The 20,803-nt window shown below is 45.0% G+C and overlaps 1 protein-coding gene and 1 non-coding gene across 3 annotated transcripts; one reads left to right on the top strand and one right to left on the bottom strand.

The window, feature by feature from the left end:
- Positions 1–10,343: 10,343 nt before the first annotated feature.
- Positions 10,344–19,772, top strand: TBPL2 (TATA-box binding protein like 2). 2 transcript variants are annotated; one of them, XM_077783894.1, is made up of 7 exons: positions 10,344–10,404; positions 13,676–14,072; positions 14,793–14,880; positions 15,121–15,212; positions 16,262–16,429; positions 17,866–17,960; positions 19,693–19,772. In XM_077783894.1, the coding sequence occupies exons 1-7, from the start codon at positions 10,344–10,346 to the stop codon at positions 19,770–19,772; spliced, it is 981 nt and encodes a 326-aa protein (XP_077640020.1). The 2 variants fall into 2 exon arrangements, with proteins under 2 accessions (XP_077640020.1, XP_021390340.1); XM_021534665.1 differs by lacking the exon at positions 10,344–10,404 and adding an exon at positions 10,751–10,801 and having other exon boundaries at positions 13,684–14,072.
- On the bottom strand, positions 10,869–10,940 carry TRNAG-UCC (transfer RNA glycine (anticodon UCC)). The gene has a single exon. It is a non-coding gene; the product is annotated as a tRNA-Gly (tRNA).
- Positions 19,773–20,803: the final 1,031 nt, after the last annotated feature.

Raw genomic sequence — 20,803 nt, 5'->3', positions numbered from 1 at the left:
TGTAAGGCCAAATCTTCCTAATATTAATATTCATTCCAGCAGTGGTGGCAGGGCTCAGCAGCAGCAGATTCTGCAGATGTTTAACTGCTTTTGTCCACAGTAGTGTTCCAGCTGGCATCAGAAGCAAACCATGACCTCCCAGGAATGGGATTTGCTGCCTCACAGTGGGTGAGGGTCCTGCCAATAGATAAAGATGGGAGCCACAAGCCTGGGAAGGGCTTTGGAGGGAGAGAGCTGTCCCTCCTGCTAGGAGTGGAGCTGCAATGGAAGAGCAGAGAGGAAATCCAGCTGCTACAGCTAGAGAAGGGACAGGCACCGATCTCTGCTCTCTGTGACCAGTGACAGGACCCGAGGGAACAGCTGAAGCTGTGCCAGGTGAGGTTTAGGTTGGATATCAGGGGAAGGTTCTTCCCCCAGAGGTGCTGGGCACTGCCCAGGCTCCCCAGGGAATGGGCACAGCCCCAAGGCTGCCAGAGCTCCAGGAGGTTTGGAACACACTCTAAGGCACAGAGTGGAATTGTTGGGGTGTCTGTGCAGGACCAGCAGTCAGACTCATGATCTTTGTGTGTCCCTTCCAACACAGGATACTCTCTGATTCTATGACTGAGAATTTTCTCTTCTTCCTCCTTCCAGGATTCAGAGTTGATTTCCTTGCTGGGTGGTCACTGCTTGCTCTGAAGGATTTCAGCTGAGAATATTCCACTTCCTACCAGCTCAGATGTCTCTGGTCCTTCACGTCTTACAGATTTGCCACAACACCACAGCATAAAGGACCTGCAAATGCTTTAAAATCCCATGTCAGATACCATTACCCAAAATGTAAGGCAATAAATTATCTCAGTTGTGTGGATTGAGAAACCTGGTGGAAAACCTCACCGGAGAGCCACCACTGTGCCAAGCAGCCAGTGCTGAATGTCCTGACCGCAGGGAGGAAATAATGCAGATTTTTAAAAAGCCACTGAAATCCCACTCACATTAGGCAGCCACTCATGGGGAAAAAGAAAAGGTTTTTAAATTCTACAGGAGCCCCAAGTCGTTAGTTTTGTCAGGAATTTTGCTTTCTCAGATCACAGGGAAAAGGCCCTCAAATCTGCAGGTTGAGAGGAAGCCCGAGAGAAAGGCAAGCTATGTGCTGAGCAGGGCTGTAAGTCATGGGGGCTGATTATTGTTAATTTAGCATTTTATATAAGAATGTGAGAGATCCTTATCAAAGCCTGAAACAAACGCCCTGCATGTTTCAACACCTCACTGAATCCAGCTAGGAAAAAAAAAAAGACCAATGCTAGATTTTCTCTCTCTATTTGCATTAAAAAATTTTATACTATTTATAATCATGAATCACTGCAATTGACAGGAAGTGGAAATTAATAGATTATATGCACACATGCCAAAAAAAAACATTTCAACTGCTGCTAATCACAAAAATTACTACAATTTTCTTTTCAGAGTAGTCAACTAGGAGTAACTCCATTGTGGAAACTTGAGCTATATGGGAAAAGATGTTTGATCCAATTCGTCTCTAAGGGAATAAAAATAAATCTGTCCTAAGCAAATACTGCCAGCAGAAATGACACTGGAAATTCTTGCAACAGTAAAAGCTCATATAAGAGAATAACAATCTAAACCATGACATCGTATGTGTACAGGATGAAAATCCATCGGGCTACTACCAGTCTCCACATAATCCCCACACTAAAAAAATGTAGATATGCTGTTAATTAAATTGAGATGGTCACATTTTGTACTGCTGGAAATCCAGCTAATCAAGTGAATTGTTCAAAACTGTTTCAGAGTTCACTGGAAAAAAATATTTATTTATAAACTTAGTCACCTTGCATTTCTGGATTTCATCATTGTAACAGAGCACCGAAAAGCCCAAAATTGGGTTTTAAACTGTACTGTTCAATTTTACCACATTCAAAATATGAGCAGCACAATTAGAGACACACAGACAGCTGAGTGCCCAACCCAATGACTGACATCTTCAGGGTGTTGACACTTAAATCATGATTTCTGCCAGTTTCCCTTGAGGCTCTTCAGTCCCCACCTCCCAGCACAGGCCTGACACCAGTCACTCCCAGTTTTCACATTTGCAAAGTAAAACAGAAATTGCAATGGGAAAATCCCTCTCCTGCCCTCCCAGGCTGCTGTTCCTGTACCAGACGCCCAAACCCGACCTGTCCACCCCTGAAATGCTGTGGTTTACACCCAATTTAGCAGCAGGAATTGCTGCCTGATGCTGCAAGTGGTGAATCCCACCCAGCTGTCCCAGCTGCTCCTGGCCATGTCACAGCCTCCCCTAAATCCCCCAGGACAGGACCATCCTGTGTACTCACACATGCCAGCAGAACAAAACAAGCACCTAAATCCCTGCAAGATCAGGGCCTGCCATCACTCTGAATAATCCCTACTCAATTTCAAGTCAATTATTATTCCTACACCTGCATCACATGGCTTTAATTATCTTTCTTTTAATTTTTTTTTTTTTTTGGCCAAAAAGCAACAGTTTTAGCTGGAAGGAAAACCTATTTGCTGTGACTGCAGCAGGTCATCAGGTCTGGGCCACAGAGGTGGAATTTAATTCCTAATCTAGAGATCTCAAGCCTTTGGTATCAGATAGAGCTAAAGGGATCACAGGGAAGCTGGACAGAAAATCAGCTTTCCAAGCAGCACAAGAATAACCATGCTTTGAATTCCCATGAAAGTGCTATTTCAAAGCAAGTTCCAAATTTTCTTCTTCTTCCTTGGTGGCATCCTAGCAGAGGATGATTTTTTGGGAGTGGACAGTTAATGGTTATTGTTAAGTAAAGCAAATGCAGAAATGTCACAGAAAACAGCTTATCTCCTGTAAAACACTCCCTGTGTGGTAGGACAGTGACAGTCCAAATCCTTTTCTCCCATTCATCATTCACAGCACCAGCTTGTTATTTATGCTGTTCTACATTAATCTAGGGCAGGTTTTAAATGAATACTCTTCTTCATCAATACTTATGCAATGAAGATGTTTTCCATTGCAAAGACAAACCTTGGCAACACCAACACAACGTGTCCCTCCTCAGCACCTGAAACATCACAGGATGGACAACAAACAGAAAATGAAGTCAGAGATGGGGAGAAAAGCAAGAAATGGGGAGTCAGACAGACCTGGTGCTCCAAGGGCTCTTGCAGCCTGAGGATCAGGTATCCCAGGCTGGAGCAGCCTGCAGGGCTGGCTCAGCACGTTTTCCTCTGCAGCCAGGGAAGGACATTGATTGAGCTCTGCGAGGCATCACGGGAACAGCGTGTGTCAGGCTGTGACAAACTTCTAAGCAAGCGTGGAGCAAACACCCTGCTAGCCTGTCTGGATAAATCAAACAACCCAGGAGCCATCCCAGCTGCTCTTGCCACCACAGAGTAGGTTAATATGGAAGTATTTTGTCTGAGGTTTCACAAGGGATGCGTCCACCTCCCCGGAGCAATGAGTGTCACACCAAGGTCCCCAGTTTGCCATCCCTGGTGGTGACACACACCCGTGTCCCAAGGGTGTGTGGAGACTTGGAAATGTTCACAAACCCTTAGGTCTGAGGACACATCCTGTTCTCTGGTGCCTCAGGACATCCAGAAATTCCCAGCAATGTCACAAACTCACCGTGCATCCCTCTGCAACCTTCTATTTTATCTCACAACTAAAATGAGCAAATGTTCTTCTCTTCACCTATATATCTAATTTTTTTGTATAGCAATAAGCCTTTCCCTAGTGAACCTACAGCTGCCCATATTGTGCCTAGACTTCTAAGGTATCTAAGGGTTTCTGTCACACTGTTCATAAGGCCTGGGGGGCAGAAAGGGTTAAGAACCAACTCAGATTCTCTAGGGAAAACAGAAAGGCACCAGAAAAGTCAATTCAACTGATTTTACCCAAAGAGACAGAAGAAAGTTTAGTAGGTCCTTTATAAAATGTCAGAGAGAAAAGCTTTATTTTCCCACAGGGAAAAACATACCCATTAACAAATTAGGTGAAAGCTGAGTGAGATGTAAAAGGTCTGAAATTCCTCAATGCCTTTAAACTGTCTTCACACACTTCATTTATTTTGGACAGCAGTACTGTCCATGTTAATTTGGGAGCAAAGGGAACTTGAAAATACCTGGGGATTAATGTATTTTTAATTCTAATAAGCAAATCTTAGTTGATCTGAGCAACACTATTTGGGTTTTAGAGAACAACCAACTCCCAAACTTAAGCCCATCTGGGTTCCTCATTTTCCTCAGAGCATCACGGAGCAAACCTGCACAATTCTGCCTGAGTGGAAGCAGATTTCAGGGGAGCTACTCTTGTATTTATGAGTTGGGTAAATGCCCATTGAAGGGAGGCCAAAGCAATCACAGCATTTAATTATTCCTGACAAGTCACAGGGAAAAAATAAAAGAGGAAAAAACAACACCTTTATAATGAAGGGCACTGGGACAAGTGAGCTTCCTCCACAGCCTGTAGATACCAAAAAGATATAAAAATATTCCCTATAGCATCTTGGAAAGTATGGGGAAAATTAACTCATATTCCACTTCCAGAGATTGACCATAAAAGCCAAATACTGTTGGAGGGAAACTGCAAAGACAGCAAGGAGGGGGGAGGAAGAGCCAAATGCAGTGATGAAGCTGTAACAAAAGGGTTTTCAGGCTGGGCTCGGCTTGGCTGGGATGAGCATGGAAATGAAGAGATGAAGTGCAGGAGCATGAGGCAGCAGAGCTGGGCACAGACTCCTCCATCACGGCTAAACCAACAGCATTTATCAGCAGAGCACGGGTGAAGGTCTGGAGTGACAGAAACAGGACGGTGCTAACAGTTCATTATGTGTGTTAAAAGTACAGAGCCATCAAGGCAAGGGGATTGCAGCTTCTGCTGACATCTGGCAGCGTTTTGGGGAAGCTTAGCTTCTCCTGAGGTCCTCATTGATTCAGGAGCACTGATTTGCTGACGTAAATTGGAGGAAGAGGTAATGAGAACTGACTAATCACCGAGCTGTGTGCCCTGCAGACTCATTCCAGTGTCAGACATTATATCTTGCTGATCACTCAGCCAAAAGTCAGTTTTAGGGGGATTTCAGGGATTGGTCAGCACCCTTCTTTGACTCATTGTATTTGCATTTAGTTGTACAATAAGCTGATAAAAACTGTGGTGGTGTCACAGCTCAGCTGACACAGCAGTGAAGGCATCACAGTACATGCTCTAATTCCTGGAGAGCTTGCACCGAAGGTCTGGACGTGCTAATGTCACTGCTGGTGTCTCCAATGTGACTGTGACCCCTGCAAACTGAATTTTGTGCTAATTTTTCACATGCTAATGTCACTGCTGGTGTCTCCAATGTGACTATGACCCCTGCAAACTGAATTACCAGAGCTCTGCCAGTATCTGCTGCGTGCACACCTCTCCTTTTCTGTGCAAACACACAGGGCTGCTATTACTATATTTTCCAGATAAGGCTTAAAGGATGAGTATTTAATTGCAGCAGTGTGTTCAAGGTATGAGACACGGTGTTTGCATTAGAGAGATTTGTCACAAAACTTGGAGGGAAACAACAGCATTCAGATGATCCATCACACACTCACCTCATTTAAATGCAATTCAATTTAGCCAGACCCTTTGGCACAAAAGTGGGAAAGATGACTTAACAAAAAGCACAGAAGAATACTTCTGACCCCAGGTGTCAGATGGATTTGTGTGTGACATTCACAGAGGAGCTGTCCAAGAAAGCCTGCAGCCATTCATTGCTAGGCTGCAATTAAGGTGGCAGCCAATGTTTAAAACAAACCCTCCTCATCCCATTACCTCCTTTTCTAGCCACATTTTAAATACAACACAGAATAAAAAATAAAAATAGACTACTGTGTCCTGCCCCACATGAGGCTGAGCCAGGATGAGTGGATTTCTATGCAAACACACAGAATGCCTTCCTTTAATCAGTTTGTTGCCTGACACAGATAGGAAAATTAAATTAAGTTAACTGTACAGCTTTCAAGTCACCATTCAGCCTTTCAGTTGAGACAGATGACTTCTACTTACAGTGCTTCTTCCTCTGGCATTCAGTGGAAAATTTGGCAATCCTCTCTGGGTCTGGGTTCTCAGCAATTCTCTGACATGGGGACAGTTAGTGTCTCCATTGCACATAATAGAGCTGTAGAAACCAGAAAAAAAAATTGGCTCTTTTCAAGCCAGTCTACCCCTTTCCCATCTTACAGAAGTGATTTTCTTCCCTGATCCAAAAGCCAACACACCCTGGTCTCCGCCAGTGAGTATGGCAGGCACAGCACACAAATGCTCAGAGTCCAAAATGTTTGCAAAAAAGATCAAATTCCCCCATTATTGCCCTTCTCAGGGAATAAGAGAGCCACAGTTGAAGCAGGGTAAAGAGGCAGCCTTACCATTGTGTGATTTGGGCTGCATCATCTGATCCAGGGAGGGGCACACAGCACTAGGGGGTAAATGGGAAATTACAGCCCTTCCCATCACCCAGCAAACCTGGGAAATTATATTCTGATAAATGAACAAACTGGGAAATTGAGCCTGATTCTGGCTCAACTCCCAGCCATTGTAACCTCACTTCTGCCAGAGGGTTACTCCTGATTTACACAGGTAAAGTTAGACCCAGATATCAACTCTAATGGACCTGATTCTGTTCATGTTTACACCAGCACAACCTGATGATGTTGTTAAATAATACACAGTTAAAAGTCAAATTACTCACTATTACTCGGTTAGTAGTCATGGCAACTTCTTTCCTTCTCCAGCAATAAATCCAGTATCTGCTGATACTGCTAGGCATTGATGAGGTCTGGAATGGAGAATTATGGGACAGGTAAGTATGAGGGTGATGGTCACCTTGTCAGACCAAAGGTACTTCAGCATCCCTCTCTAAGTTGCCTTTTGGGCTGCAGGTACCTCTCAAGAGCTTTTCCAGCTCCATGCAGATCCTTTGTTCCCACTGACTTGACTGCAGCTCACCTGCTCCCCTCCTTGACCCTCTCCAAGCTCCCCCTCAGCACCTCACTCTATTTACACCCCTGCCATGATGGCAATCAAGGCACAGGGACCAAAACAAGGCTAAACCACCTGGAAGGAACAACCTCCACAGCAAGATTTGGATCCTGCTGTTGACAGAGGAGTGCTGGCTCCTGGACTAATTACAAAGTGCTGAATTTGGAGACATCTTGTGCATATTATATTGATTTTTTCTTTGGAACATGGTCCAGCTATCAGTTGTTCTTCTACGTGCTCCAGAGGCAGAGCTTTAACGCTGCAGGCAGTGAGGGCATCAGGAGATGGAAGCTACACCTGAGGCAAGCTCCACTCTTCTGAGACAATTACAGCTATAAAGGTTTAGCATAAAGCTCAGGAGAGCAGAAAGCAGAACACTGTCAGTCACAAGCTTTTCATTCTGAAACTAGCTCCTAAAAAAGATAAGATAAAGCCAAACCAGATTAACCAACTTCAAAGCAAGCAGCAAGGCATTTAGGGCATGCTAGAATAGAATGCAGCTGTGCAGAGCACTGATGAATTAAACAGGTAGAGGTTTCTTAATGACTTGCTCCTTGTCCCTTCCAGGTTTTTGGAAGTCTCCTGTGATTAGTCCCATCCCCTAACGAGATTTCAGCACCCAGGTGATGCAGCAGGGCCTGCTACAGAAATGTTTAAGAGGCTGATTGAGGGTGTTAGCAGGAGCTCTGTGGAACAGCCCTCCCCAATTGGTTACCCAAGGAAGAGTGATATTGAATGACTCTTACAAAGGACACACAAAGTACTTATTGTTGAGCTCATCATCAACTTTCTATGTAAAATTAACCAATTTGCTAATTAAGGTTCATGACAATTCGTCATGACAGTAACTCTGCACTGCAGTGATTCATCAGCTGGTCACTGAACTGGGGAAGGGCTCCTCTAGCTGCTCCTTCCCTGCTCTGAGCAGCTCTGCCAAGACTCACTCAGGCTGGGATCTCGATGGCTGCTGCTTCCCAAAGGAATTTAAAAGGTGGGGGGAAAGAGCATAGGAGGAAAAGAAGAGAGAGAGGAAAAAAAAAAAAAAAGTAGGTGGGTGGAACCCCCGGCAGTTTGAGAAAGAAATAGTCTTTTTAAAAAGTGGCACGGGAAAAATAGCTGCCTTTTCTAACATTATTTGACTTGGATGATCAGAAATTAGGCAGGTAGGTCTCATGAGTTCTAATTGGTACGTTTTGCATTAACATCTGTCCAGCCCATGGCAGGGCTCAGTCTCCTGCTGAAGAAGGAAGGAGCAGAGAGGGAATGATGCCTCTGCTGACTATGGAGTGTGAGGCAGAACATTCCCAGGAAGGAGCTCATGGCTGATGGATGCTGTGGGAGTCTCACACTGCCGACTAAGAAGGAGAAACACAAAAGTTGGGAGGCTGAAGGGAGCAGCCCAGGGATTCAGCTCACTGGAACACTGCTCTCTGGACCTCCCACCCCCTGGGCCTTCACTCCCTGGGGATGCCCAGCACTGCACACCCCCGTCGTGGAGCCTCCCCCACTGCAGTTGCCCAGCTTGGAAGAGGAGGCTGCAAGCACAGAGCCCTCCTGAGGTACAGCCATACCTGCCCTGCTTTAGGCAGTGCCCAGAAGACCCTTCCCTACACCAAAGCAACCCTGAAAGTTGGAATTGCACACACAATTTGACTCTTGGATCCTCAGAGGTTCTCTCAGCTTTCTAAACATCTTCCCTTCTTCAAATGGGTAAACAATCTTTCACCCATTTAACCTGAGACACCAAACTCCATGACTCACCCAAAATCTCAACACTTCCTTGTGCCCCTGCCATTTGTCCTTATTCGAGGCAAGAAACACCACCAGTATCAAGAGATTTGTATTTTATGTTCCTCTCTGATGTAGCCTCACTCACTTGAACGCCATAATTTGACCTTCTGTATCTCAGGTTCACAAAATGCAGACAAATCAATTCCCAGGGGCTTCAGGGTGAACATATCTCTTCTCCAGGGGGTTCTGCAATGAAGGATGAATTAGCTGAGGAAATTCACAGCACCACAGCTACAATGCTACAGGCAGGGTCACCCTGGAGCACCTCCAGCTTCCCAACTCCAGCACAGCAATAGTGGCACACACTGGGGGAGCACCAACCTCCTGGCCCCCTGAGATGTCACTGCAAGGGCAACACTCAGAACAACCCCTGTGCTCAGTTTGATGATTTCTGTCGGCAGGGCAGGCCCACAGGGCTGTCAGGGAGCAGCTGTGAGGGCTGGGCTGTCACAGCTGGTGGGAGCAGAGCCCCCCAGCACAGATCTCAGAACCCCATCCTGTTGTGCCCACAAAGGCAGCTGAGACCATGGAGCTGTCTGCAAGCATTCCAATCACCTGTCAGCCCTAAATGGGACATTTTGGATTTAACCATCCTGAACTGACCTGAGCTAGCTCTACCAGCCTCCCTAATTCAAAGTACAACCTCTCTGAGTCCTCTCCTTGCTTTGCTGCCTGATTTGCCTCCAGGACAGGCTGTGTGATGTAAACCAACCTGCTCGAGGCTGGATTTTTCTGGGGCTGGGAGGATTTGGCACCTTTTATTACTCACTTGTGAGTCCCAGAAATACCACAAACAAGCCCAGCAGGCTGTGAGGAGGAAAGGATGCTTATCAGCCATGCTCTGTTCCTTGGATAAAGGGCATTAATCTAAGCCTTTGCACCTCTGGGGCAGTGAGAAAAGCCTGGCAGCACCTCCCAAGGATCTGCTGCATGTCTGTGCTTTGACATCTCCCAAAGGGTTTCTTCAGCTCAGCTTGCTGTTTGTAAGGAAATCTCACAGCAAAATCCTGTCTGGCAGAGCAACAGGTGCAGTGATCACAACATCCACCAGCCCAGGCAGGCAAAGAGATGTGTTCCCACTGTGCCTCCACAGAAATCCATCCATCCATCCATCCATCCATCCATCCATCCATCCATCCATCCATCCATCCATCCATCACCACACAGCCACAGGACAGGAGAGAAGGAAGTCAGACAGCAATTCAAATGGCACCCAAGCCAAACTGTGTCAGCAGTGTGAGACTCCCACAGCATCCATCAACCATGAGCTCCTTCCTGGGAATGTGCTGCCTCACACTGGCAGATGGAAAAAGGGAATGGCTCTAAATCATCACTTACAGAGGACAGAAGTACACTCCAGAGGCCCTGCACAGAGAGGACAGGGGATGTAAAAAGTAAAGGCTTCTCCCTGCCCACCCCAGGCAGTGTTAACCCAACTGAGAACGAACCAATTCATCACAACGCCTTCAATTTGAAGTTTACACTTTTGGCTACGGTGGGGAGCTCCTCTGGAAGGACCAGATGTGCCTCATTGCACTCGATGAGGCAGGTGGGAGAAATTAAGGGGCACATACGCTTGCTAAAAAGCATCATCTGTGCAAGGTCTAAACTACATCTAGTACTACTAACTACAAGGTCCAACTCCATTTCTCTTCAACCCTGCAGAGGAAACCAGGCTCAGAGGCGCTTGGGCACAGGTTGTGTTTTTAGGCTCCTGGAAAGCACATGAGAAGAGCACCCCGATTTCTCTAATCCTCCAGGATGGGGCAAACCCTCTCAGACTGCCAGGCAAGCAGGAGAGAAGCTCCAAGGCTGCTTGATGAGGGTAAAGCTCCCAGCTGCGATGGGCTCTGCTCCTTGACAAGCCACACGTGGCCCCGGTGCTTCCCTGGGGGTTAAAAGCAGGACCAGAGCAGGGCTGGGGACCTTGTGCCGGTGGCTGCGCCCATGGAGGGCGAATCGCTGCTGGAGCGGTACCTGGAGAGCTGCAGCGGGCAGGTAAGGGAGGAAGGAAAAATCAAATAAGGAGGGGAAAAAAAGAAAATAAAGCTAAACAAAAAGGAGCTGCGTTGGCCGGGAATCGAACCCGGGTCAACTGCTTGGAAGGCAGCTATGCTCACCACTATACCACCAACGCTGCGCTGAGGTGCATCCCGCAGCCGCACCTGACCTGCGGCATCACCGCATTCCTGCTGGCTGAGCGTGAAATTCCCTGTGTCCCGGGGGGTTCCTCCCTTTCCCGAGGGGGTTCCTCCCTGTTCCCGGAGGATTCCTGCTCTCCCGGAGCTGCTGGGAATACAGAGGAGCTCTCACTCCCCGTTAAAAGGGATGATGCGACCGCGTTTAAACTCTTGTAGTGGGATGCTGCTTGAGAGGGTCAGCCCGGGTGGTGGTGTGGGTGGGCACTGAGAGGCAGGAGGCTCGCGTCTCCTCGTTCTGGTTAGTAAATGTCTGCAAAAATTCATTATTTCGGCAGTTGGGATGGTCGTCCTGATCTCAGGTGGTTGTAGGAACGACTGGGAGAGGGCTGGACTCCACAGCCGGGCATCATCGTTTCTCGAGGAACAAAGTTTTACATCCTGTTGTAAACTACTTTTCAGCTCAGAAAACAGCTTAGCACGAGCTGTTTAAATCCAGAGACCACCGGTAAAGCCCTCTGAATGTGCCCTCACAAAGTATATAATGTGGAAATGTATAGTACAGCTTTTACAAATGCTAGTGAGCTATTTATATTTCACATTTGCTGGTACCCTTGATAATATCAGATGTGGGATATCACTACAAGGAGGGAAAAAAAAAAATCAAAGTTTGTTGCTTAAGGCAGCTGGGTTTGATTTGTGTCTACCTGAGTCGCAGGGATTTCTGCAGTGGAAGTGAAAAAGGCTGTTTCCCCTTGAGCTGCCCCAAACCGAGGGATCTCAGGCAGGATCTGTGAGTGAAATCTCCTCCCTGGAGCTGCTGGGAGATGCCCAAAGCTATGCAGTTGGTGGGGGCTTGGTGAAGTTAATTAACCCAAAGTCTACAGCAATAACCCTTGGCAGCCAGCCCAATGCAAACATGGTCTTGTGCCCCTTTTGCAGCCTCTAAGCATCTGTCTGACAAGAAGGAAATATTCCCCAGCACTTAACCCTATCAGGGCTTTCCTCAGGCCTCTTGCGTGCAGACCTGATCAGAAAGGAAAATTTGCTTTCTGTTTCTACCTGCTTCATGCAATTTGCTCTACTTTTTGAAAACTTCACAGCTGTGTGATACTTCCAGCTTCATGTACCACTCGTTTCTCCATCAGCTTCTTTAAGATATGTCACAAACTGGCTTTGGTTGGTTGGTTGTGGGTGGCTTTTTTCCTGTTATGTTCATTCCTTTGATGCCCATTAGCATCATGTGAGTAGTCTCACAGGGAGGTTTTTGTATCATTTTCTCTACATTGTGGTTCATACAAAACCTTCCTAATGAGCTCCTGTACAGCTAATCCTTAGTTCAATCAAATTCTTGCAGACTGTGACTTCCTTCCCTTGCTTCTGACTTGAAAAATATGTATTTTAAATAGATGTATTTTTGTGAATCCATAATATTTTATTTGTAACAGGTAATTACATATTTGATCCCCTTTTCTAAAGGGTAAAGGAGTACCTAGATTTATTCAACAGCATCCTGCCCCATCAGATCTTCTGTTGGGCTCTGTATTTAGAAGTCAGTTTTAGAAGCAGTTTTTAACATGGGTGTTGGCAATGCCTTCCTGATTGCATCTGTATTCAGGCTAGTGAGGGGGCTCTGGGAGGATTTGTCACTTTGTCAGAGTTTTCCAAGTGTCTGCAGGCAAATACACTGCAAAGTGGGAGCAGAGATCTCCCCATGTGCATGGCTGGGTTGCCAAGTGAGCTGACTAGAGGAGAGCAGCACTAGCTCAGGGCTGGGAAGCATTGATCTGGAAATCCTGCTCCTGCTGGAGGTCAGGCAGCTGCTGCCAACTCAAGAGCCTCAGTCTCATGCACCATTCCCTCTTCTGATTTGTGCTTGGACTTTTCAGGTCCTTCTGGCTCTTGAACCTAAAAATACCTGATTAAACACACAAGCTCTTGTATGGATTCTTTAGTCCGAGCTGTCACCTGCTGTGGATGTTGGCAGAAACCACCTTCAGAAAGAGGCTTATGGAGAGGGAATAAATCCTGTCCTGAAACGCTTGCCTCATTGACATGATGATGCTTTTTAAACAGCTTTTAATAACAAATAGTTGATAAAGAAGGACATTAGTTGTAAGAGCTTACTTGCAGGTGTGTTGTGTGCTTGGTGCAGGGCAGGATGCTGGTTCTGCGGACTGTGGTGAGGCTTTTTTTAGTTCCATCTTCTCATCTATAGCTTCAGTCAGGCTGGTGGCCTCCAGAAGCTGAGGAATTAATTGCTGCTGGTTCTGTGAGCTGCTGCCCTCTGTTGCACAAAGCAAAGCTGACACTGTCGCCTGCTAGCAGGGAGAGGAAATTGAATAATATACAGAATGGGAGATAAAGACAGCCAGAAGATGCTGTCTGTCTTCCTTGGAAAAACTCATGAGTGTGATAATGTGGTTGTGCGCATGGCTGAGGTGTGATTGTGAAGGGTGAAGTGTCACTGTTGTACCTGCATTTCTCAACTTGTGCTATCCAGGAATTCTCTAGAGTGCCCATGGACTGTGGTGAAAATACATTATACAAGCTATCTGGTTTTTTATACACTCACAGACAAGCAAAGAACAAACTTTCAACCTTAAAACTAGTCTTTGCTAAAATATATATTGGGAGAAAATTATTGAAATTTCTTTATTGAACGTTAATCTTAATTTGCTCTCCTAGTTACAGTAACTGTGTTAATACAAGACCCTTAATGGCATTTTTTCTTAATTCAAGGATGACTTTTCCACTAGTCCTCATCTGTTCACTCCTATGAGCCCTTATGATTTAGAACTTCCAATTCAAGCATCTTCCCTGTTAAGTCAGTCCAAGGAGCTCCATACAGACTTTTCCTCCGTGGACCTCAGCTTTCTCCCAGATGTCACCCAAGACAACAAAGAACAAAACCCCTCTGAGGATGGTCATGAAACGCAGAAAGAGCTTGATGGGTCACTACCAAGTCAGGAGGACAGTGGTGTTTTCATGGATGAAAGCAGCTTGTCACATCCAGGTGCAGCTCAGCCATCTCCTGAAGCACCTGGCGTGTGTCCTCCCCTGACTCCGATGACTCCCATCACCCCAGAGACATCTGTTTCAGAAAGTTCTGGAATAGTCCCCCAGCTACAGTAAGTTATGTGTTATTTATGTAACACACAGCATCGTCAGAGTTTAGCTTAAACTGCAAAGTGTTGCTCTGACTTTTCACTCTGAGAATGTAGCAAGCACTGCTTGGTATTCAGTAAGCAAAAAAAAATACAGGAGTAGTTTTTTCCCCTCCTGAAGGGGAAAGGTGAATAAAATGAACTGACAATATTGGATAAAAATATGAAGCTACTTGAAAAGGAGGATTTCCTCCAGGAAAGAGAATGTGAAGGATGACAGCAGACTCCAGGGGTTAAAAGATGTCGCTCTGCTTTTTCAAAAGGAAAAACAGAGTTGAATGTGAGAACCTCTGGCCTCATGAAAAGATGCTGTCCTGTCTAGGGTAGAGCATCTCTGGAATAGTTTATACCTGTAGAAAATAACCCACCCCTGCCTACCTTAGCTGCTCTAAATAATTAGTAATGGTTCAATGCCAAGCTGTGAAAGGCTTCAGTGATGCAGTTTTTGGAAGATGCACAAACTTATAATTCAGAGACTAATAGTTTCATACCTTCTATCTCAAAGTCCAGTTTTGGGATTGAATTACTTAAGTTTGGCCAGAAGTAGCTTGGTGTTTGAGTGGGGGAAGAGACAGGCAGGAAATCAGTTGATGGCAATTATTAATTGGAATGTGACTGTACTGCTGGGGGTGGCTCTGCAGTGGCTGGATTATGCAATGAAACAATTCCTCCCTCATTCCTCAGGAATATTGTGTCAACTGTAAACCTGGCTTGTAAACTGGATCTGAAGAACATAGCTCTGCGTGCCAGAAATGCAGAGTATAACCCAAAGGTAAATCTTGGACTCAAAGCTTTACCCTCACTTCCCTTTCCCAGTGCTGATGGATCCCAATGCCCCTGTGACTGTGGTCTTAATTCTCCTGCTCCTAGGTGGGTGGGAAATAGCTTCAGAGTGGGAAAGAAACACTTAAAAAGCAAATATGTGTTGTGACAAGCTTTGAAAGTGTTAAGTGTTGCAAGACTGAAGAGAAATACAGCTAAATTCCTGTCAGGTTTTCCTTTGAATTTGTAGAGGTTTGCTGCTGTGATCATGAGAATCAGGGAACCACGAACAACAGCCCTCATCTTCAGTTCAGGAAAAATGGTCTGCACAGGAGCAAAAAGGTATTTTTCTGGTTTTTCCCTTCCCTTTAAAAGCCTGACTCTTTCACCTCTGCATAAATTCTGATGGAGAATGCCTGAAAAGCCTTGCTTAAAACATCTAGCAAAGGACTAATTGCAAGAAAAAGTGAAGCAGTGATGTTGAAAGTCTTGCTTTCTTTGTGATGACACCTTAGCAATTTCTGAACTCTGTACTTCTGTCCCTGAATTTAAATTGAGCTGAGCAGACATCAGTAGAAAAGCTGCTAAAATTCCTAGAAATTGTTAAGGGATTATTTACATGTCTCACTGGTTTTTTAAAGTGTTTAGGACATAATTTGTGTCTGTCAAGTCTCTCTTCAGTGTCTGTGTTCACCAGTCAACACACATGCCTCTAGAGAAAATGGGAATTGTGGAAAGCAAAAGTTTATTTCTGTACTCTGCAGCTTTTTTCCCTGAAGTCCAGCAGAGACTGCCTTGTTTTTTATATCCCAAAACAGCCAATTAGAATTAATTAACTCATGCTTAAGAGACCTCTTCTCCAGCCCCTACCACCACCCCAGGTAGGTGATTGTACTGGTGACTGCAGTCTGAGAAGATGTTTTGAGGAACTGAGAAGCCTCTCAAAAGGGGAACCTCTGAGTGATGAAACCTCTCCAGTGGGTTCAACCAGACCACAGGAAGGTGAATGAACAAATGCCTTACTCCTTTTAGCTCCCTGCAGCAATTCTGGGAATGGAGCTTTGCTATTTTGAGCTGCAGGATCTCTTATTCTGGAGTGCAGATTAGCACAGTGGTGGCTATAAACTGAATTCCACCTCAAGAGCAGAGGAAAGCACAAATAAATGGGGTTTTTTCCCCTTTGCTCTTCCTTCAGTGAAAAGCCCCATCCCTGGCAGTGTTGCAGGCCAGGTTGGACAGGGCTTGGAGCACCCTGGAATAGTGGAAGGTGTCCCTGCCCATGGCAGGGGGTGGAACAAGATGGGTTTTAAGGTCTCTTCCAGCCCTAGCCATTCTGGAATTCTATGATTTGAGGGGTGTTTGGAGATTACAATAAAGGTTTTTTCCTTCAGTGAAGAGCAGTCAAGGCTGGCAGCCAGGAAATACGCACGGGTGGTGCAGAAGCTCGGCTTCCCTGCCAAGTTCTTGGACTTCAAGATCCAGAATATGGTGGGGAGCTGTGATGTGAGGTTCCCCATCCGGCTGGAAGGCTTGGTTCTCACCCACCAGCAGTTCAGCAGGTATGAGGAGATCAGCTACAGCCCTGTGCACCTGGCAGCAGGGTCTGCAGCCACTTGAGCCTTTGCTCTGATGCCTTGTGCAGGCTGACCTAGAACAGAGATTAGACAGAGCTAAAGAATAAAGTAGGGATTTATCAGGAGGCTTCAATGGATCCACCTTGGGCAGCACAAGAGCCCAGCCAGGGCTGTACCCCAGGTGAACCCAAAATGCACGACCGCTTATGGGGTCTCACATTTTTATAAGTTCTGCTCCATTTGCACACTGAAGTTCATTGTCCCATTCCAGTTTTAGCCCAGGCAGTCCCATCCTGTTTGTTTTTCTCTCTTCAGCCCACAGTGTTTGTGCTCCTTGGCTGAGATTTGGACCATTTGTCCTTGGTCCCCAGCTAGAGAAGGAATTGTTTTGTCTCCCTACTCTGTGAAGAGAGCTCAGTTATCCCCCAGTATGAACCCACAGACTAAAGCAGCACAGAATCTAAAAAACATAAAAGCTCAAACCTGAGGAATTGGCTCCACTGTGGATTCTAATGCCAAGGTGGCCTCATAACTCCCAGCAAAGCAGATTCCTATCTGCAGGGATAAGGTTTCCAACCATCAGGCATGAAGCCAAACTGCATTTGCAAAATACAAAATTGCAGGTATACTGAGTTTTTCTGGGATTATTGTTTTGGTTCTGTTTGGGTGTTCTTTAGCCAAGAATTGAAAGTAAAGCTGTAGCTGACTGATGGGCATGTTGTACCTGTGAGATCAGCTTGTTCAAAACTAGATATTGCCATCAGGAAAGGAAGATTTTGGCACGGATAAAAACAAATTTCAATTGTCTTTTATTAGCACTGCATCTAATACTTTGCATTTCACTTAGGAACTAGATATATATTAAATATTTACATTGGCTGTTATCTTGTCTTAGTTGCACAGGATGCTTCCTCATAGGGGCTCTTTGCAGACTAGGAGGGATTTACTGTGAGGGTGGGCAGACCCTGGCATAGGTGCCCAGAGCAGCTGTGGCTGCCCCTGGATCCCTGGAAGTGTCCAAGGCCAGGCTGGACGGGACTTGGAGCAACCTGGGACAGTGGGAGGTGTCCCTGCCATGGCAGGGGGTGGAATTAGGTGATTTTTAAGACCCCTTCCAAGCCAGGCCATTCCATGACCCGAGGACTTTTTGAAAATTACAATAAAGGTTCCGAGGCTATGACAAATAAGAAGTGGCTCACAAGTCTGTGAAAGTCAGCACAAAGATTTCCCTGACCAGCTCCAGCTAGGTTTAACAGGTTTCTCTTCAAGATGTCCAAAACCTGACCTGCCTTTCTCAGGGCAGCCAGATAAAATCAGTGTGGTTAATTACCCTATTGCTACTGTAATTAAAGAGCACTTCATTCAAACAACACTGAAACAGCATTTGCATTTTACTAATCTCACCTGCTTGCTTTGAACAGCTATGAACCTGAACTGTTCCCTGGCCTGGTTTATAGGATGGTCAAACCAAGGATAGTGCTGCTTATCTTTGTGTCTGGAAAAGTTGTCCTGACTGGTAAGTGGTGCCTCTCTATATCTGTAGCCCACTGCTGCTTCACTTTCTGAGAGAGCATTTAAATTAAACATTAACTAAAAATCAGTGTCTTGCCACAGTAATGCCACTTGGGGATCTTTTTAATGGCTGCTGCAGCTTTATCTGTGTTTTCTGCAGATAACATCAGTATTGTTGCACTAGAATCTTACATTGTTTCATATACAGAGTCTCAGATTTCCATGTTAAGTATTTTTTTTAATTCAACACCTGATGCCACGTGCAAATGCAGAGGATGCCAACAGGATGCTGACATGCCAGCAACTACTCGGGCACTTAAATAGGAACCTCACAATAAGCAATTTAAAATTGCTTGGACAGGAAACAAACTTCTTAAAACACTTCACTGACAACATTTAGTAGGGATTATCAGAGGAAAGGGTGGAGATCTAAGAGCTTGTTCCAGACTGTTTGGCAAAAAAATTGTGAGCCCAAAGCCTTGCTGAGTCAGTGTACTCAGCAGATACCTGTACCTCAGATCCCAGGTAACTTTTTCAAAAAAGGTGAATTCCTGAGCTCCTGGCACATCCTCTTGATGAAGCTCATGAAAATGCTTCTATTCAGATGTACTGAAAGGTAAATGATGTTTATTCCCAGAGGCTCTGAATGTGGTATTTGTATTTATAACACAGCTTTGAGACATGGGGGGAAGGCAAGAGAAGTGCCTGCCTTAGGCAGAGATTCCCACAAACGTAAATCAGGAATGAGCTCAGCCAACTGAAGGATGGGGCACTGAGGACAAAGCTTAATTTAAATACTTCCCCCTCCAATGTCCACAATTTTCTTAGGTGCAGTAAAATCAGACTGGTCAGTTCCATTCCACTGCTGCTTGCATTTTTTGGGGTACACTAATTTTTGTGGCCTTGCTGCACACTCAGTCCTCTGCTGTGAGTCCTGGGCCCAGCTGTAATGACAAAAGTGAATTTGCCGAGATGTGAGGAGAGGTTTTTTCCATAATCAAGAAGGTAAATTTACTTTTGTAAATAAAAGTTGTGGTAAGGGAGATGAATTATTCCTGTCCAAGTGAGGACATGAGAAAACGTTTACACATTCAACCTAAGCAGGGCTTGATTCCACTTTTAGTTCATTTAAATCCAGTTTTCTTCTAGCTGACATTTGTTGGACCAGCATGAGTAGTGTTGCTGGCAGGGAATGTTCCTGCCTGCTGCAATGCAGTTTGTGTGCAAGACTTGGTATTAAAGATTTGTTTACAGTACCACAGAAAAGGATTTGAAATCAAAAGTGTCCTAACACACAGCTTAAAATTAAAATTGCTTCTCAGAGCTGGACAATGAGAGTCTGTGCAACAACTCCTAGTATGAAATAAAGGCCTTTCACTTCTTGTTTTTACTTTTCTACTCACCTCATGAACAGGCAGAACTATTATTCTTAAGCAGATAATGTCATGGTGGTGCTCAGTTACTTTTTTTCCTTCTTCAAAGCCAATATTTTGTACCTGTCAAGAGCAGAAAATTGCTGTTTTGGTTCCACAGATTAAACAAAAAACAAGTCTTAAAGCTAAGCAAGCTAGGAATTGTTCTTTGAGGTGGCAGATAGAAATTCTGCCTTTAATAGTAAGGTGCTTTCAGTCTCCTGGGTTTCTTCACGGTTTTTAATATTACTGGGTTTAAACTGCCTTCAGATATTCTCAGCGCTCTGTTAATTCATTTTTTTTTTTCTTTAATTATCCATTTAGGAGCAAAAGATCGTTCTGAAATCTGTGAGGCATTTGAGAACATCTACCCCATTTTAAGAGGTTTCAAGAAACCATCATGACGTGGCTCCCAAACCAATCCAGAAAAACACCTGGGCTTGTCCTGCTGTGCATGGAGCAGAAACAAGGACATTCGTGGACCCATTCGTGGATTATTAAGAAAATTATTAATTTATGAATGTCACATATGCTGATGCCTTTCTATAGCTTGTGAAATGTTCTTTTCTTTCAGATTATCTGTCTGTAATCCACCTGACTTCTGACAACTTCTGTCAAGCTAAAAGACTTGATAAATGAATGCACTTTTAATAGAATGTATATTAAGGTGGCACTTAAAAATATTTTGTAATAGAAGCCATGTGTCTCTTTCCCTGTTGTACAGGTGAATCCACACTGCCCTTCAAATTGGCTTAATCAGAATCCTCAGCTGTAAGTGTCCTGAATTGCTCATGCAGTGTTGTAGTTTCATGTTTAAGCTCAACATGTGTTATTGTCTATAACATGGCTTACAGAATCCTGCATGAGTTGATTTTGGTGTTTAGAAGACGTGTGCTGAAATCACCCTGATCCCAGTGGCTGGACATCTTGTGTGTGATGGTGGCAGGATTTTCTTCCACAGAGAAGACATTCCAGGTCCTGACTAGAGAATCTGTGGGTGGAGGGGTGTAACTAATTAAATTATCCAATTTGACATGAGATGAGTTAATTTTAACCAAATGGTATCCACTTGTATTACTCCCTCATGTACATAGGAGTTTTGTGCAGACAGAACCATGTTGGTTTGGAACTTTGTTAGAAATGGATTTGGAGGAAACACAAAAAGGCTTGGATGCTCATGACTTATCTGTGTTATTTTACTAGAGTTCAGCCACTGGCACTACACTTGGTAATTTTGGAGCACAACCAGTGAGGTTTCCTGTACTTGGTTTGAACTGAAGGCTTTATTTTCAGAAGGTGTCCTGCTCAGAGTGGTGCTGGGAGCAGGAGCAGTGCAGGCCTATCCCATGGCTGCTCTGGAAAACCCCTGGGAGTGAGCCAGAACAGCTCTGCTGTGTCCTTCCCTCCTGAAGGTGCCGTACCTGTCTGGAAACAC

The sequence above is a fragment of the Lonchura striata genome, chromosome 6 (genome assembly GCF_046129695.1).
Source record: "Lonchura striata isolate bLonStr1 chromosome 6, bLonStr1.mat, whole genome shotgun sequence".
NCBI lineage: Eukaryota > Metazoa > Chordata > Aves > Passeriformes > Estrildidae > Lonchura > Lonchura striata.
Note: the sequence above shows the minus strand (reverse complement) of the source record. Positions and strands in the feature narration are given on the sequence as shown.

Excerpts from the sequence above, each read along its gene's own strand:
- TBPL2 (XM_077783894.1), top strand. The coding sequence starts at position 10,344 with ATGAGGCAGGTGGGAGAAATTAAGGGGCACATACGCTTGCTAAAAAGC. Across the intron at positions 14,073-14,792 it reads GGAATAGTCCCCCAGCTACA|GAATATTGTGTCAACTGTAA; the intron begins GTAAGTTATGTG and ends CTCATTCCTCAG. Across the intron at positions 17,961-19,692 it reads TGGAAAAGTTGTCCTGACTG|GAGCAAAAGATCGTTCTGAA; the intron begins GTAAGTGGTGCC and ends TTATCCATTTAG.